Source organism: Canis aureus, chromosome 2 (assembly GCF_053574225.1).
Source record: "Canis aureus isolate CA01 chromosome 2, VMU_Caureus_v.1.0, whole genome shotgun sequence".
Classification (NCBI taxonomy): Eukaryota; Metazoa; Chordata; class Mammalia; order Carnivora; family Canidae; genus Canis; species Canis aureus.
In genome coordinates this window covers 42,271,676-42,288,482 of record NC_135612.1, presented here as the reverse complement: position 1 = coordinate 42,288,482, position 16,807 = coordinate 42,271,676, and the positions used below count along the sequence as shown (strand labels likewise).

At 34.3% G+C, this 16,807-nt stretch overlaps 1 protein-coding gene across 8 annotated transcripts in view; it reads left to right on the top strand.

Moving 5' to 3' along the window:
• LRRC28 (leucine rich repeat containing 28) overlaps positions 1-16,807 on the top strand; it is a 152,817-nt gene that overhangs the window by 24,617 nt on the left and 111,393 nt on the right. For all 8 annotated transcript variants that reach the window (XR_013363722.1, XM_077869935.1, XM_077869877.1 and 5 more), the window contains exons 4-5: positions 13,569-13,606; positions 14,725-14,862. Coding sequence is in view for 7 of the 8 variants with exons in the window: in XM_077869935.1 (XP_077726061.1) it covers positions 13,569-13,606; positions 14,725-14,862 (176 nt within the window). In the remaining variant the exon portion in view is untranslated. The remainder of the gene's footprint in view (positions 1-13,568; positions 13,607-14,724; positions 14,863-16,807) is intronic.

Here is a 16,807-nt window from a genome sequence, read left to right as displayed (position 1 = left end):
CTAATATGGGGCTTTCTAGGACGTTAAGCTATAAGCTGTTTTTTTTCTCCTGTAACTGAAGTAATGTAAATTTCAGCTCTTATTCACAGGGGCCTGGGATGGCTGTACTTGTGCTAACCCTGAACTTAAAGTGGAATGGCCTTAATTTTCTCGGCCTCCACAATATGTGTGTATTTTTTGAAGCTTTTGAGAGTGTTGCATACATCATGGTTTTTTACCTCTAAATAATCAGTATGTATTTTCAAGAAGAAGGAAGTCTTAAAATTATTTTAAGTCTTTGTTTTTAAAGGTTCCTTATAGTTTCATTCATATAGGATTTGAATATTTCTAATGTTTATTCCTAAACATTTAATATATAATCTTTGCTATTATAAATGAATTTTCTTACCTGTTACCTCTTTAAGTGATTATTCTTTTAATATTTGAACACCATTTGTTTTCGTGTGTTATCTTTATACCCTGATGCCTTGCTGAAATCTTATTGTTTGAGTTAGTTTTATGGTTGATTCCTCAGGGTTTTTAGGCATACCCTCTTGTCTGAAAATACAGATAGTGTTATTCCTTTTTTTTTCTAAACCTTATGCCTTTAATTATCTTCTCTAGTCTGATTGCATTGACTAGTCCTTTCAGAACAGTGTGAAATTGTACTAGAGATGATAGGCATCCTTGTTTTCTTTCTGACCTTAGTAGGAATGCCTCCAGCATTGCCCCATAAGAAAAACACTGGCTTTAGGATTAATGTATATGTATTCTATTGTGTTAAGTAAATATCCATTTGTGTCAATAATCTATTGCTGCTTAACAAATTACCCCAGAATGTAGTGGTTTAAACTGTGGGTAGGGGTGCTTAAAAGAATAAAACACTTACTGTCTCCTATTTTCTGAAGGTCTAGAATCTGGGCTTGGCTTAGCTGCATTCTTGGCCTCAATGTCTCTTTCAAGGCATGCAATCAAAGATTGTTGCCCAGGGCTGCTGTTTTCCCTGAAGGCTCAACTAAAGAAGTATCCTCTTCTGTGTTTACTCATGTGGTTGTTGGCAGGATTCAGTTAATCTTAAATTGTTGGTCTGAAGGTCTCAGTTCCTTGCTGGTTGTTGGCCAGGGGACTGACTCCCTTAGTTCCTTGCCAGTTGGCCTCTCTGTGGTGTCACGCACAACATGGCAGCTGGCTTCCATCAGTTCACAGAAAAAAGAAGAGCCAGAGAGGGTATGCAGGTTAGTCTCTTTCTAATCTAATCCCATCACTTTTGCTATATTTTGTTAGAAACAAGACAGTAGGTCCAGCCCAACACTTAAGGGGAGGCTGTTACACAACGGCCTAAATGCCAGATAGTAGAGATAGTGGGGACTGTCTTGGAGGCTGCCTAACACACCATTAATTCCTACTTTCTCAAGAATTGTCATTAGTAATGGGTGTGGAATTTATTCAAAACCTTTTTCAGAAAAAAATTCTTGAGGCCTTCAGGCAAAACAGTGAAACAATGATGAAGATGAAGAAGACTGTAGTATAATACTCCAAACTGTATTATGTATACAATGGTGGTTGCATTCAGGCTTGAAGTGTTTTTCTTTGAGCCCTTTAAAAGTATTTTTATGTAATATATATGTAGTTAATTGTTTTTTTTTTTTTTATTTTTTTTATATGTAGTTAATTGTATATAACATATGTATTATATATTACATATAATATTACATATTTATTATGTGTTACATAATAAATAATATATAAGTATATATGTTCATATCTAATCTAAGTTATGTAATATGAATGAATAAATAGTATATAATTCTGTATTATGTATATTATATATAATTTGGATTTTAATACTTTTCCACATGTATTAATATATCATTTTTCTCTGGCTACTTTTAAGATTTTCTTTTTTGGTTTTCAGAAATTTAACTATGATGTACATTGCTATAATTTTGTTTGTATTTATGTTGGACTTTGCTGAGCTTCTTGAATTTGTCTTTTCCCAAATATGATACATTTTCAACCATTATTTCTTTGAATATTTTTTTATACACTATTCTGCCTTCTTCGGCACCATTTACACATATGTTGTATCTGATGATGATGTACTACAATCCTCTAAGGCACTGTTCATATTTCCTTCAGTCTTTTTTCTCTTTGCTCTTTTTTTTTCCCAAAGATTTTATTTATTTCAGACTGAGATATAGCAGGAGCTGAGTGGGGGAAGGGCAGGGGAGAAGCAGACTCCCTGCTGAGCAAGGAGCCCCACATGAGGCTCAATCCCAGGACCCTGTGATATGACCTGAGCTGAAGACAGATGCTTAACCAACTGAGCCACCAAGGCACTCCTTCTCTCTGCATTTTACATTAGACTATTTTTATTGAGCTTTCTTCAAGTTCATAAACTCTTTCCTTTGTCATATTCATTGTGTTATTCACCTTTATTCAGTAATTTTTTCAGTCTCAGATCTTATTTAGTTTATTCATTCATTCATCTGACCATCTGTCTTCCCTCCCTTCCTTCCTACTGAAATTTCCCATCTTTACATTATAGGCATATTCTACTTTAGATCACTATGTATAGCTATAATAACTACGTCAAATTTCCTGTCTGCTAATTCCAACATCTTGGTCATCTTGAGCTTGATAGCCATTGTTTGTTGTTGTTGTTAATGGACCACATTTTCTTGTGTTCTCATATGTTGAATAACTTTAGGTTCTATCCTGACAATTAGGAATGTTGTGTCTTGAAGACTGTAATCTGCTATATTTGATATTTTTGCTTTAGCAGGAAATTTACCTGGTTTAACTTAAGCATTGAACTGTTTCTTGGAAGGCAGCTGAGGTCTCAGTACAGTTCTTTTACCTTTAACTGTAGCTTTTTCCATATTTGTATGTTCTAAGATGGCCAATGATTTAGGCAAAATTTAGAAGTAGAATTTAGGGTTCTCCTTCCCTGGCTCTTTTTTTCTGGTATTCTCCCTTTAATTGCCAGTGGTCATGGTTGCCCTGAACCCTGTCCTCCTATTCTTTAGAGTAGTAAGACTGATGTTTTCTATCAGAATTTTAACCACTTTGCCTGGTAACTGTCTATACCCGGCCTTTAAGGTACAAAATGCTGCTTAAAAAACAAAACTCAACTCACTCACTGCAATTCCTTCTTCTAAGTTTAGATTCTTTGCCAGAATTGGCTTGTTTTTATTTACACTGCAGTACCTTAGAGGTGTGTGTGCGCGCATGGTTGTGCATGTGTATGCACGCATTAGGATTTTAGTTGTTATCTGCCAGAGAAGAAATCCAGTAGGAGTTTATTTTGCTGTACTGAATTGGAACTTGCATTCTTTTCTTCTAACTACTTTAACCTTTTCTTTTAACTGTCTTTATAATTCAAGTGGTTTCTTGAAGTCTGTATTAGTTGGTTCTCTGATTTTTGACCGATCTGACAATCTGGGCGGTTTAACTGGAGTGTTTTAGATCATGTTACATTCAATATGATTACTGATATGATTGAGTTTAAGTCAACCATCTTACAACCTGTGTTCTATTTGTCTCAGCTGTTATTTATTTTTTCCCTCCTTTCTTTCTTCCTTTAAAATTATTTTAGTGTTATGGAGGATCCCATTTTACTACCACTGTTGGATTATTAACTTTCAGTGTTTTAAGGTTGATATTGTGCTGCTTTAACCTGTTACAATATGCCTTCACATAATGTACCACTTCATGTGTAACAGGAACTTTATATCAGTACTTCATTCTTTGTGCTATTGTATGGCTTACATATGTTTGTGTTTGTGTGTGTATCTATCAGTATACATATACGTGTACACATCATGTATATGTCAGTCAGGGTCCAGTTAGGAGATAGAAACCATTCCCTTAAACAGGAAAAATTAGAGTTGTTGACTAGTAAAATGTTATTAGCTACTAAAAGAGGTTAAAAGGAGTCTAAGGTTTTCAGAATTAGTAAGTACAAAAAGTAGGTCTTCTGGGCTGAGGGAAAGTAGACAATGAAGGGAATAATGACTGAGGAGAACACCATCCCCTAGGCTGATATTTAGATCTCTTCGGCAGAGGTCTGGCTGCCACAAGAACATACAGCCTACTGGTGTGAAGGAGCTTGCCAGATGGTTTAGGCTGGAGCTGATCTTTAATACCAGCTCACTATTGCAGGAGGGTTTTGGTAATCTGGAGCTGGTCTGTAGAAGCAGTATGGCTAGTGGGGAGGCAACTGCCTGAAGTGTGAGCAGAGCTACCACAGAAGTGGCCACAGGGTGGTAAGACTGTTGGTTGAGGCTGGTTGAAGCTGGTCTTTAGAAGTTCATTGCTGGGTAGGGGGAGAGTGGCCTGAGGGTGCAGCCAAGAGCTGCTACAGAGCTGGGCCAGGGGAATTCATAGTTTGAGAATGTGGCTTGAGGTTTTCCAAGAGGGCTGCTGAGGTGAGTGCCTCTGGGCCTTGGCTCCTGTGCTAAGTAAACAACTGAAGGCAGACTGGACCCAGAAGGGAGGGCCTTCCTGCTGCTGTCATCTGGCAGGGTCACTCCGGGGCCCTCTTTTGACAGCTTTACATTAGGCCACTTGACAAAGGAGATGTGTTGACAGGGTCTAGCTCTAGCAGGCATAAAAGATAGATTTTGAGCTGACAGACTAAACTCATAACTGACAGAAGTCATCATTTTAATTTTGAATTTAGGTTGTTAACTTAAATTTAAAATGCGAAATATCTTTTATTCTCTCAGATTTACCTGAATAAAGTCTTTATTTCTCCATCTTTTTTTTAAATTAAACTTTTTACTTTGAGATAATGGTGGAATCACATGTAATTGTAAGAAATAATACAGAAATATCTCGTGTACCCTTCTAGTTTCCCCCAATATTCACATCTTGCATAACCATAGTACAAGATAAGCACCAGAAAATTGACACTGGTGTTATCTTACTCAGTGTTCATCATTTTCTGTGTAGCCATTTGTGTGTGTGTGTGTTCTGTGCAATTTTTTCATGTATAGATTTGTGTAATCACTACCATAGTCAAGGTAGAGAGAGTACTTTCATCACTGCAAGGATTGTTTGAGCTACCCTTTCATTTTCTCTGCAGTCCCCCAAACCTTGGCAACTACTACTCTGGTCTCCATCTCTATCACTGTATCTGTTTGAGAATATTATATAAATGGAATCATAGTATGTAACCATTTGGGCTTGGCTTTTTTTTCATTCAGCACAATCCCTTGAGATCTGTTGGAGTTGTTGCATGTATCAGTAGTTTGTTCCTTTTTGTTGGAGAAGTATATTTCATGGTATGGATATAATGCAGATTCTTTGACCATTTACCCATTGAAGGACATATCAGTGGTTTTGTTTTTATGTGTAATAAATAATGCTGTTTGGCACATTTGTATACATGTTTTTTTGTGAATAAGTTTTTCTTTCTTTCTTCATTCATTCATTCATGCATTCATGAGAGGCACACAGAGAGAGGGGGAGAGGGAGAAGCAGGCTACATGCAGGGAACCCCCCGATGTGGGACTTGATCCTGGAACCCTGGGATCACACCCTGAGCCAAAGGCAGACACTCAACTGTTGGAGCCACCCAGGCGTCCCATGTGAATAAGTTTTCATTTCTCTGAGATAAATGACTAAGGCTGCAATTGCTGAGTCATACCATAATTACATGTTTCATTTTGTTGTTGTTGAGATATAATTTACATACGATAAAATTCGCCCTTCTAAGTATAAAATTCAGTGGTGTTTAGTATAATCACAAGATTGAGCAACCATTAGCACTATCTAATTCTGGAACATTTTCATCACCTCAAAAGAAACCCACTTAGCATTCATTCCTCCCTTTTCCCAATCCCTAATAACTCCTCAGTGACCAATAATCTGCTTTCTCTTTCTATGGCTGTGCCTGTCCAGGACAATCATACAATATGTGGCTTTTTTTAGGTCTTGCTGTTTTAACATAGCATGTTTTCAGGGTTCGTCTATGTCGTAGCATGTTTCAGAATTCATTATTTATGGATGTGTAATATTCCATTGCATAGATATACCATGTTTTGTTTATTCAGTCTTTAGTTGATAGACATTTTTAGTTGTTCCCACATTTTGGCTATGGTGATTAATGAAAGTGTGAATAGTCATGTAGAAGTTTATGTATGAACATATATTTTCAGTTCTTTTGGGTTTATACCTACGAGTAGAATCGCAGTGCTAACTCTGTTTAGCCTTTTGAGGAACTGACAAACTATTTTCCAAAACTGCATCATTTTACAATTCCACCAGCAATATGTGAGGATCCTAATTTCTCCACATCCTCATCAACACTTGTTACTTTCTGTACTTTTGATTATAGTCATCCTGGTAGGTGTGATTGGTATCATAGATTTGTTTTGTATTTTTCTGACTAATAATGTCTTTTCATGGGCTTACTGGCCATTTGTATATTACTTTGGAGAAATGTCTGTTCAGATCTATCCATTTTTAAATTATGATATTAGTCTTTTTATTGTTGAATTGTAAGATTTCTTTATATATTTGCTTTATATATTTGAGATGGCTTTACATATATTTAAGTGCTTTATATATTTGAGATATATAATTTATATATTTGAATGCTTTATACATTTGATACTTATCAGAACAAGCTTTTCAAATATTTTCTCCCATTCTGTAGTTTACCTTTTTACTTTCTTGATAATTTTTTATCTGGCATCTTATGTTGGTATCCTATATAAGAAACTGTTTTTAATCCATCATCATGAAGATTTAATTGTTTTTCTTATTCAGGCTATATAATTTTAGCTCTTGCATTTAGGTCTTTGATCCATTTTGAGTTAAGTTTTGCGTATGCTACAGTGTAAAGGTCTAACTTGTTTTGTATGTGCAGGTCCAAATAGCTCCTCAACATTTATTGAAAGGATACTCTTTCCCCATTAAATTGGACATGTGGGTGAATTTCTGGATTCTCAGTTTTATTCCATTGATCTATATGTCTATCTTTTTGCCAGTAGCACACAAACTTGATTACTGTAGCTTCATAGTAAGTTTTAAAATTGAGAAGTCTGATTCCTCCTAATTATTCTTGTTTTTCAAAATTGTTTTAGCTTTTTTAAGTCCCTTGTGTTTCCATATTCTTATTTTTCAAAATTATTTTAGCTATTCTAAGTCCTTTGTATTATTTCCATGTGAGTTTTAACATCTGCTTGTTAATATCTGCATCTTTCTTTATTAAAGAAAAAAGTCATCTGCAATTGATGATAGTGATTGCATTAAATCTTTAGATCCATATGTGGAGTGCTGCCATCTTAATAATATGTCTTCTAATCTATGAATGTGAGGTGTCTTTCAATTTAGGTCTTCAGTTTTTTCAACATTTTTTTGTTTGAACATTGAACACTTTTCAGTGTAAAAATCTTGAGCTTCTTTTGTTAAATTTATTCCTAACTATTCTTTTTTTTTTTTTTATTCCTAACTATTCTTTTTGATTCTATTACACATAGAATGGTTTTCTTAATTCATGTTAGAATTATTCATTGTCTTGTATGTAAAAAATACAACTAATTTTTGTATGTTGATCAACATATTCTTCAACCTTGAATTCATTTGTTCTTTTATTTTTTTTTTGTGGATTCCTTAGGATTTTCCATATACAAGATCATGTCATCTGCCTATGAAGATAGCTTTGATTCTTTCTAATCTGTATCCCTGTTATTTCTTTTTCTTGCTTAATTTCCTTGGCTATAAATAGAATGTTGAATAAAAGTGGTGAGACTGGGTATCTTTGTTTTGCTCCTGCCTAATGTTAGGGGGAAAGCTTTCAGTCTTTTGCCATTTATTGTCGTGATAACTATACATTTTTCATAGGTATCCTCTATGTTATTGAGGAGATTCCCTTCCACTGCTTGTTTGTTGAGATTTTTAGCACAATAGGATTTTTTATTTTGTCAGATGGTCTTTTTTTCATCCATTGCAATGATATTATTTTTTCTTTTTTCTGTTAATATAATGTAAATGAAAATCAATGTATTACATTGATTGATACTTGTATATAGAACCAATCTTTTATCAGTGGGGATAAATACCATTTGGTTGTGGAATATAATACTTTTTATATGTTGCTGGATTTGGCTTATTAGTAATTTGTTGAGAATTTTGCTTCTGTATTCATAAGGGAAATTGGTCAGTGGTCTTCTTGTGATATCTTTATCTTCTTGTGATGTCTCTGGCTTACTATTTTGTTGAGGAATTTTGCTTCTTATTCATGAGGGAAATTGATCTGTGGTCTTGTGACACCTATCAAGCTAATATTGGCTTCATAGAATGAGTTGAAAGAGTTCTGTCTTTTCCTTTCTTTTTTCTTTCTTATTATTCTTTAAAGTATCTGCTCAGTTACCTTTGTGGTCAGCTGCTGATTAGGCAGAGATTTCCTTAGTTGCCTGAGTCCAGTAGGTCTCCCAGTCTTTGCTGAGGAGCTTTGTTTTTGTATGGCAGCAGGCCCTCACCTCTCAGCCTGGTATTTCACAACTTTGCCTTAGCTACTCTGTCTTATGTAGGAGCCTTAAGTTCAGCAGAGGGGATTGTTTAGGGTCTTTTCAACTCTTCCCTGAGCATTAGCACATTTCTGGACCTGCCTTTGACCTTGTAGACTTCCAGAAATATACCAGAGCTTTTCAGAGCTCCTGAAACATCTTGCCCAGCTTTTCCATTCAAGGTTTTTGGTTGTCTGTTATTTGCTCCAGCAGTATCTTTTGACTCAGGTGGCTTTGAAGTTAAACAATGGCCCGTAATTTGTTTGGGGGGGGGGGGGGGGGAGTTTGTACTTGGGCAAGTTTCTAGTCAGATCAAGTTAAAAATAGCTTTGCAAGTGGGGGCTTCCAAGGAAATCAGGAAACAAGTCAAATGATGGCAGTTCTCTGGGAGTGAACTGTAACTTGGTTCTGTCCCTTCAGGCGCTAGCCAGGCTGCTGCTTTTCACTTTGATTGTGGGCTAGATTTTTTTGTTGATTCTGCTTCTGCAGAACTGAAAAATGAGGGATAGAATTAGAGGAAGTGAAAATGCCCCAAAGTTCACAGCTCATTGTGCCTAATGAGATTTCGCCATTTTTCTCAAATAAACCCTCCCAGTATCACTTTGGTTAATTTCCAGAGTTTTGTACATAGATTTCTTACCATTTTTGCCAGTATTCTTGTTGATTTTATGCAAAAGAATTTTTGAAGGTCTTTACTCTTTTACTTTTGCTCCAGATTTGTAGTTTCATAAGAAATTCCCAAATAATTTTCTAAGTTGGCTGCACCTTTTTACATTCTTCCAAGCAAGATGTGATTGTTCTAGTTTCTCCACATCTTGCCAATATTTGGTGTTATCATTAGTTTTTATTTCTGTCATTTTTATAGATGTGTGGTTTTATCTCATTGTGGTTTTCATTTATATTTTTCTAATGGTTAATGATACTGAACATCTTTTCAAGTATTTAATGGTTATCTGTATCTTTTCTTCAGGCACATATATCTGTTGCTCATTTTCTATTTGGATTTATTTTTAGTCTTGAGTTTTAAGAGCTTTGAAATATTATAGAAACCAGTTCTTTGTTATATATATTGTTTACAAATATTTTCTTCCAATGTGTATTTTGTCTTTTCATCCTCTTTATGTTCCTTTGCAGAGCAAAAGTTTTACATTTTGATGAAGTCTGGTTTATCAATTTTTGTTTTTATGTATCATGTTTTTAGTGTCAATTCTAAGAACTTCTTGTCTAGCATTAGGCCCTGAAGGTTTTCTCCTGTGAGAAAAATCTCACATTAGTTCTTTCTCTGAAGGTCATAGAGTTTTTGTTTTACATTCTTCATCATAGTTTAGAAGTTTTGTTTTGTTTTGGTCTTCTGGAATTAGGATTCTTGAAGACTTTTTTTTTTTTTTTTCCTTTCAGCACTTTTATGTTGTTCATTATCTTCTGGCTTACATAGTTTCTGTTGTGACATCTGCTGTTATTCTTATATTTGTTCCCCTGCATGTAATATGATTTGATTTTGATATAACTTGTTGTAGTTTTCTTTTTTCTTATATTTGACATTCATTGAACTTCCTGGGTTTGTGTCTTTATAGTTTTCATTGGATTTAGCAATTTTTTGACATACTCAGATATTTATTGTTTAACTCTTATCTCTGGTCCCTGTTTCTGAAACTCTTACATGTTTGTTAGATTGTTTAATATTTCGCTTAATCACTGACACTCTTCAGTCTTTTTTTCTTCAGTATGGACAATTTGTATTTCTCTGTCTTCAATGTCTAATTTGCTGTTAATCTCATCTAGTGAAGCTTTCACTTGTTCATTATATTTTTGATCTCTAGAAATTCTGTTTGGTTCTTCTTCATACCTTAATACTTCTCTTGCAATGTTCATATTTTGCTTTAATTGTCTGGATATACTTATATGATCCAACTTATATAGTTGTTCTTATGTCCTTGTTTTGCTAATTTTATTGTCTCTGTTATACTGGATCTGCTGGTATTGACTGTTTTTAATCATCGTTATTGGTCACATTTTCTTGATTTATTAGCCTAATGCTTTCTGATTGGATGCCAGCATCCTTACAAGGTTTACATTTCTGAGTCTTTAGACTTTGTTGCCTTCCTTTTTCTTGTGCATTATTCTGGCATGAAGTTATTTACAATTTAGGTTGATCCTTTCATAGCTTGTGTTTACACTTGATTAGGACCAGTCTAGTGTAACCTCTATGCTAGGGGTAGTTTAGCCCTATTACTGAGGCATGGCCTTTATAGGATCTGATTTGAAAGTGCCCAATAATCAGCAAGGACTTGATACACTTGCTGCTCAGAACTTAAATGCCTTCCAGCCCTGTATGATCTCTGTGGACCACTCAGCTGATAGATTTTCAGTCACTTTTTGCCTAGGCTACATTTTATAATTCAGCAGTGAGTCAAAGGATCCTTACTTAAATTATTAAAGGTGTTTTGGGTTTTTTTGTTTGTTTTTTCCTGTAGCATCCTCTCCTCCAGAACTCCACCCCTCTACCCCACAACTTCCAGCTGTCTCAGTTTCCCTGAATTCTAACTTGTGTCTCCATAATTCAGTGAGTCTTACATACTTTGGAATCCCATTCATGTACCACAGTTCACGGTTTGCCTCCAGGCAGAGAGCTAGGGACAATGTGTGGCTTGCCTTATTTCTTCTCTCTTGGGTAACATAATCCTAATTGCCTGCTTTTAATATCTGAAAATAATTGTTTCATATATTCCATCCAATTTTCCTGTTGCTTATAGCAGCCAGGTAAATCTGGTCCCTGTTATGCCATCATGGCTGGAAATAAAAGCCCTGTTTTTTTTTTTAATTTAAAGAAATATCCACTTTTTAAATTTTGGATCAATTTTATATTTATGGAAAAGTTGTAAAGAGAGTACAGAGTTCGAGTATACCTCTCACCTAGTTTTTTCTATTGTTAACATCTTAAAATCCCATGATACATTTGTCAAAAATAAACTGACATTGGCATGTCACTATTAAGTAAATATCTGTATCTAATTTTATTAAAAAATTGCCAAACTACTTTCCAAAGTAGCTGTACTGTTTTGCATTCCCACCAGCAATGAATGAAAGCTCCTGCATTATAGGAGAATATGATGAAAACTAGTTATATTAAAACACCAACATTTTAATTACTTTGAAATTACAAAAAATGAGCAAAGAGAAGTGACTTAATATTGCTAAATCTTTGATTATAGATGACTCATAATAACTATAACAGTGACATTCATGGTATTCTGATTGCCCTAGGAGCTTTACATTTCTGATTCATTTAATCCTTACAACGTCCTTGTTGTTAGTATTCTTATTCTCTGCTTCTATAGATTATGAAAGTGAGAAGTTGAGTAATTTTCCCTTGGTGACATGGCTACTGTGGTGCATTCATTTTGGCTCCAGAGCCTGCTCTCTGATCCATCCCACCAGTGGTGATTCTTTATCAGTTGCACATCAGAAAAACTTGAAGAGTTGAAATGGTGTTTCACTTGGTAGTGCATGGTCCTACGCACCTATGTTTTACAGTTAGGATTGGGAACATTCTCTTCTTTCTGTAGACTGCATTTTCATTTTACTGTAGATAAATGTAATGTGTTAAAATATACTTTTTGATTTCATTCATAAGTGAGCTCCTTAGTTCACATTTTGATTTGGACATTTTAAGGTCCTTTTGCATATATTTTGTGGGTAATTGAAAATCAGTAGTCTCTTTATTTTGGTATCTAGCCACCTTGGCTTTTGTGTAACAAATGCAAACATGTGTAGGTATGTGTGTGTGCTTGCACACTTAGTTACATATGGTCTTTTGGCACAAAGCATATGTGTAGGTATGTGTGTGTGCTTACACACTTAATTACATATGGTCTTTTGGCACAAAGAAATTTTAGAGTCACCTGTTAAGCAGTTAGGTAGTCCTGCCTAAAGTTAATGTTTAAAGAATATTGATTTTAAACTGTGAATTCATTTTATATACGCAAAGCAAGGAATAAAATATATGATAGAATGGAACAATTATTTCAATTGTGTTAGACCCAGCTGGTTAATGCCTACACAAAATCTATTTAATGCATCACTAAATAATCTTAAGTGTATTACTGTAATGCCTTTCTTATTTTGTGTCAGTAACATTGCAACATTTGATGTTAGGCTTAAAAATGTAGAAGAAAATTTCAAAATTCTTTTCAAAATACTTTATGAAGATTGACTTATGAGATGTAACAAATACAACAATAGTTTTGAAAAATATAAAAAATATCTAATTCTCTTGTCTCAAAATCAGTGATATAAATTTATTTTTTAAAACTATTGCTAGGTGCTCTCTAGTTGTCACCATTGTTCTGCTCTGAATAGTTGGCTGCTGCTGACTTCATAAAGTCTCCACCAGAGTGTGCTAAAGATACTTTAGTGGGAAAAGTGTTATTTACTGGGCTTGTCTGGACTTGTTAGCAAGGGTAACCTTTCTTTTTTTTTTTTTTTTTTTTTTAAGAAAAGAATTTGATTCTTGTTTATGAGATTCCTTTTGCTGTGAAATAAGTCATGTACCTTGACAGTTGAGTATTTTTACAGATACTGTAAATGATCATTATTTAATCTCTCCAGTCTTGGTTCTTAAGTCAGCATATTCGCTGGAAATAGTTTTGATTTATTTTGTGAAGTTATCCTTTAGAAATTGAAAGTTGCATTTTCATTTATGCAATGTTGATTTTTCTTTACGCAACATGTTTTTCTGAGAACCTGATACTTTAAAATGAACTAGAAAAACTAGTAATTTTTTTTTTGAGTTTAAGAAATATCTCAACATATAGCTATCGTGAATGCTTTTATTTTAAAATAACAACTTAAGTCAGTAAATAGGTTTAACATTGCAATTCCAGGAAAAATATCATTCTCAAGGTATTACTTGTGATGACCACAGGTTTTGTGTCATGCACTAAAGAGTCTGATAGAAAGTTTTCATCCCTTTATATTGGATAAATTTCTAAGTGAGCATTTTACAGATTGATTATCTAGCAAAAGTACTGGTTGATAGCCACTCCTTTTTTTTTTTCTTTCCTCCCACAGGTACCTTCACTCAAATAACATAGTCGTAGTCCCAGAAGGTAAGTGGACTTTCAGTTTTTAGTTAGGAGGTACCATAGTTTATACTTTCCTTTATAACAATAGAACAGGGAGCCCTGGGTGGCGCAGTGGTTTAGCGCCTGCCTTTGGCCCAGGGCGCGATCCTGGAGACCCGGGATCGAATCCCACATCGGGCTCCCGGTGCAGGGAGCCTTCTCCCTCTGCCTGTGTCTCTGTCTCTCTCTCTCTCTGTGACTATCATAAATAAATAAAAATTAAAAAAAAAAAACAATAAAAAAAAAACAATAGAACAAAATTTGATTGCTGTATTAGGGAATTTTAGTTATAAAGCATCTTTAATTTATTAGTTTCAAAGATTGTTCCCCCTAATTAGTAAGTTCAGTTAACCATTTTGATAAAATAAATAAGTCTGAAATGATTATAATTGTTAGGTAAATTATTATTGGATAAATTGTTAGGTAAATAATAAAATAAAATTTTAAAGATTACTTTTTAATCTGTTTTTATTATTTTTAAAGTATTTTGTACACTCAACATGGGCCTCAAACTCAGAACCCTGGGATAAAGAGTTACATGCTCTACTGACTGAGCCAACCAGGCATCTCAAAAAGATAAATTAAAAAAAAAATTATTTGCTTATTTTAGAGAGAGAGAGGGTGCAGGCAGGGAGAGGGACACAGGGAGGAGAGAATCTCAAGCCGACTCTCTGCTGAGTGCGGAGCCCCACACAGGGCTCAATCCCATCACGCTGCGATCGTGACCTGAGCCCAAATCAAGAGTCGTTCATTCAGCTGACTGAGCCACGCATGTGCCCTGATAAATTTTAAACTTAATAAGTCCAGCTAACAATTTTGGTTAGACAAAAATAGCTTATATATCATTTCATGATTTATTTATTCAAACAGTACTTTACACTGTAACATTTTTATTGTGCTTTTTAAGGTATCATATTTTATATCAAGTTGAAGTCTTATCACTCCTATAAAATTTAGTTTGATCTATGTTTTTACTATTTATGAGCAACAGAAGCAGGGAGATCAAGTATTAACATATTTTAATTGGCAGTACTTGCATTAAAGATTTGGCATAACACTTTGGTAAAACTGATTTTGCCATTACCTCTCTTTTCTTTTTGAAGCCATTGGATCCCTCGTAAAACTCCAATGTTTGGATCTTAGTGACAATGCCTTACAAATTGTTTGCCCAGAAATTGGTCGTCTAAGAGCTTTACGTCACCTTCGATTAGCTAATAACCAACTGCAATTCCTACCTCCAGGTAACCATAGTCTGTAGCACATGATAGTTTCTTGTCTATTTACAAATCTGTTTTTATTCCCGTTTCTCATTGTGTGTCTCAACAGCGGGCTTTGGGTATATTTGTGATTTGGGACAGTCCATTTGTTTGAAGATGAAACGAAGGAATGTGGGTGAAGTGTGTTCAAGAGTCTTTCCCTGATGCAGACATAAGAAGGTGGCATTTATGTTTTTAGCTACAATTACTACAATTATGCATTGCTATCAGTGCCCCTTCCAGTCATTCCTCTGGTGAAATATTTATACAAAAAGGTAACTCAGAGAATTTAGATGAACTCTGCATGATGTAATCATTTTAGTATCCAAAAAGGAAATGCAGTGTTGTCTGTCATTCTCTAGTAGGGTAACTGATGTACATTAATTTTGATTTAATAAAAATCTTAACTAGAATTTCATTGCAGAATTTAAGTTTGAGTCCTAGAACTAAGAACTAAGAACTAAGTCCTAGAACTAAGAACTTGTCAGTTCTGCCTGCTGAACATCCTCTTAGAACGTGATGTACATATGTATAGTCCTGAAATTCTGCACTCTCCTGAGCTATCATTAAACCTGTTGGCTTTCTTACAAGGGGCATCCAAGGGCCTTCCTTTGTGGATCCACACATTTGCAAATTCTGTCATATGTCATTTCCCATATTTAAAAATAAAAGATGTTAAAAAATAAAAAAAAAAAAACTTGTGCCTTAAATATTGTATGAAAGTTACTCTGCATTCAAGAATGAGCAGAGAAAAATGCGGATGTCACATTGCTGAGGATTATTTCTACTTAGTAATTCAGGAACACCAAATCTCTTAGTTCACCAGTCTCTTAGTGTATCCGGGTGAAATGTATGACTCAACCAAAATTACAAATTACTACCTGGTATGGAACTTCAGGGTCACATGAGAATGTTAAAAACTATTTATACTTAATCCATGACTGAAAAAGTCTGTAATAATTCTTTGTGATATAAAAAATACTTTCTCTTAAGTCTTTCAAGTACAAAAATTTCAAAGTGAAACACAATAACTTATTAATTTTTATACTCTATGTGCTGGCCTTAATGTATAGGTTCAGTATTGTTTACAAAAATAGTATAGTGGTTGACTCTGCTTAAAAAATTCTTTGGCCATATATAATTATTGTCTTACATTTTCCAACGATAGTTAATACAAAAAATTTCAATAAGTTGTAGGAATCTGATCTTTCCTTTAGAGTTTATTGTATGTAATCGGGCTCAATAGTGGGGTTTATCATTCTAGCTTTCATCAAGTTTATAGATTTAAATGCTCAGGAAATTAGATTCTCTTTTGGAGATTGCCTAGAAAATGTATCAGTAAAGATAAAGTTTGGGTTTTCATATTCTCATATATGAAACTTCTACAAGATATGTAAAATCAAAATATATGGATATAATACTGTATTCAGAAGCCCCTTTTTATATATATTTAAAGAGCATATGAGAAATACAATTCTGTTAGTCCATTGTTCTTTGTATTCTATTATTCTGTTTTTTCCTGTAATATAAGAGCATTTTGTGGTAGAATGCGGTCATTTCCTTCCATTATATACTCTTAGAGGTTAAGGATGTACTACTAATATCATTGACTGCTTCCTAATAACCAGTGAAGGGTATAGGTTTTCTGATTGCTTGCATCTTATTTTTAATTTATATCTCACTTGTTACATAATAGATTTTAAGTGTTTACTTCTGGTTTTATTTCCATAGCTTTCTTCTGTTATGTATGTTAGGTTTTGCCTGTTTTGGGTAAAATTATATATAGTAATAGCTGGGTTTTGAATAGAACTTTTGGCTGAGTTGTGTGTAGATTTTTTTCTTTCTAGACCATCATGAGTAGCAATGGACTAGATCTTACTAATTATTTGACTCACTTTATTTATCTCTTTATGAGGTATTTTCCTATGTT